The sequence below is a fragment of the Hibiscus syriacus genome, unplaced genomic scaffold, assembly GCF_006381635.1.
Source record: "Hibiscus syriacus cultivar Baekdansim isolate YM2019G1 unplaced genomic scaffold, ASM638163v2 tig00003041_pilon, whole genome shotgun sequence".
NCBI classification, from domain to species: Eukaryota; Viridiplantae; Streptophyta; class Magnoliopsida; order Malvales; family Malvaceae; genus Hibiscus; species Hibiscus syriacus.
This window is the reverse complement of record NW_024061960.1, coordinates 8101953-8103121: the sequence shown is the minus strand read 5'-3', so window position 1 is coordinate 8103121 and position 1169 is coordinate 8101953. Positions and strand designations below refer to the sequence as shown.

The window sequence follows — 1169 nt, the reverse complement described above, 5'->3', positions numbered from 1 at the left end:
AATTATAATTTTTTTAATATTTAAAATTATTTAGATCTTTTAAGTTTTTCTAACTTGAATCAAATCTAAATATAAAATATTGTGAATACAATAAAATTTAAATTTGAAAGAGTATGTGCTCAAGCAAAATTTCACTCGATGGGATTGATATTATTATTAGAGTATTAAACGGTCAAATGTTCTAATTACATAAAACTTTAGTTAATTTTTTTTTGAACCGGTATTTTTATTTTTTAAAGTTCAAAAAAATTATAGAAATACCTAGCTTTCACATTGTATAAAAATAGCATTAGCTTATTGTTCACGTGCACACTAAACATAACTAGTTTATTAAAAAGCTACTAGAAATCCACAAATATAAAATTTTCCTAACTGACACCATTATTCACTTATCTCACAACATAATTATGGTTTCGAAGTCGAAATTTTTCATGGCTACTGTGCACATCCTTCGGCGGCAAAACCCAAGACATCCATCCAAACCTCGTTTATGCGGCCGGTGGGATGCTTCGAAGCATTGTACTGCGCAATGCTGTAGTTATAATTCTGGTTTTGATCCATTCCTTGCATCAAACTTTTACCAAGGCTAGCAACCAGACCATCTTTCTCTTTCTCCACATTGTCGTCCCTAGCATATCCGGTGAACTTTCTCACTGCAATACAGTGGCTTTTCCACTTGTCCAACTGCAGGTTCAACTCCGCCAAAGGCGGCGGCGGAGACTTATTGTTATATGCTGCAGGCAGATAATACCTCACGATATAGGATGACGGCGACCCTCCGCTGTGAGAAGGAACGATGGTGGTTAAGACGGGCTTTGTCATCGAGAAACAGGTGGAGTTACGGTTTGCCCCTTGAAGATACTGATACAACCTAAAACAAGCGAATTAGAATAAGAATCGACGTAAAATTTTATGTTAGGAAAACGGTTTTATAAAATTTTAAGCTTGGGTAACAACCTGTGAAAGCCTTGTTTAGTGGAATTCTGGAAGGAAGTTCCATTGACAAGAGCTGACATCCAAGAGATTTCCTTGTATAATCTTATTTCGAAATCTGATTCTAAGTGTACTACTCTGAATTGCGGCGATTCGTAGGCGTCGGCGGCTGAAACAACCGAAGACTTACCGGTAGCTGCTAATGCTAGCAATAGCAACATAAACAATTTTTCCAT

At 36.2% G+C, this 1169-nt stretch overlaps 1 protein-coding gene across 1 annotated transcript; it reads right to left on the bottom strand.

Moving 5' to 3' along the window:
* Positions 1-257: 257 nt before the first annotated feature.
* LOC120171214 lies at positions 258-1169 on the bottom strand. Its single transcript, XM_039178961.1, has 2 exons — positions 958-1169; positions 258-871 (listed from the first exon to the last, which is right to left on the bottom strand). The coding sequence occupies exons 1-2, from the start codon at positions 1167-1169 to the stop codon at positions 436-438; spliced, it is 648 nt and encodes a 215-aa protein (XP_039034892.1). The 3' UTR covers positions 258-435.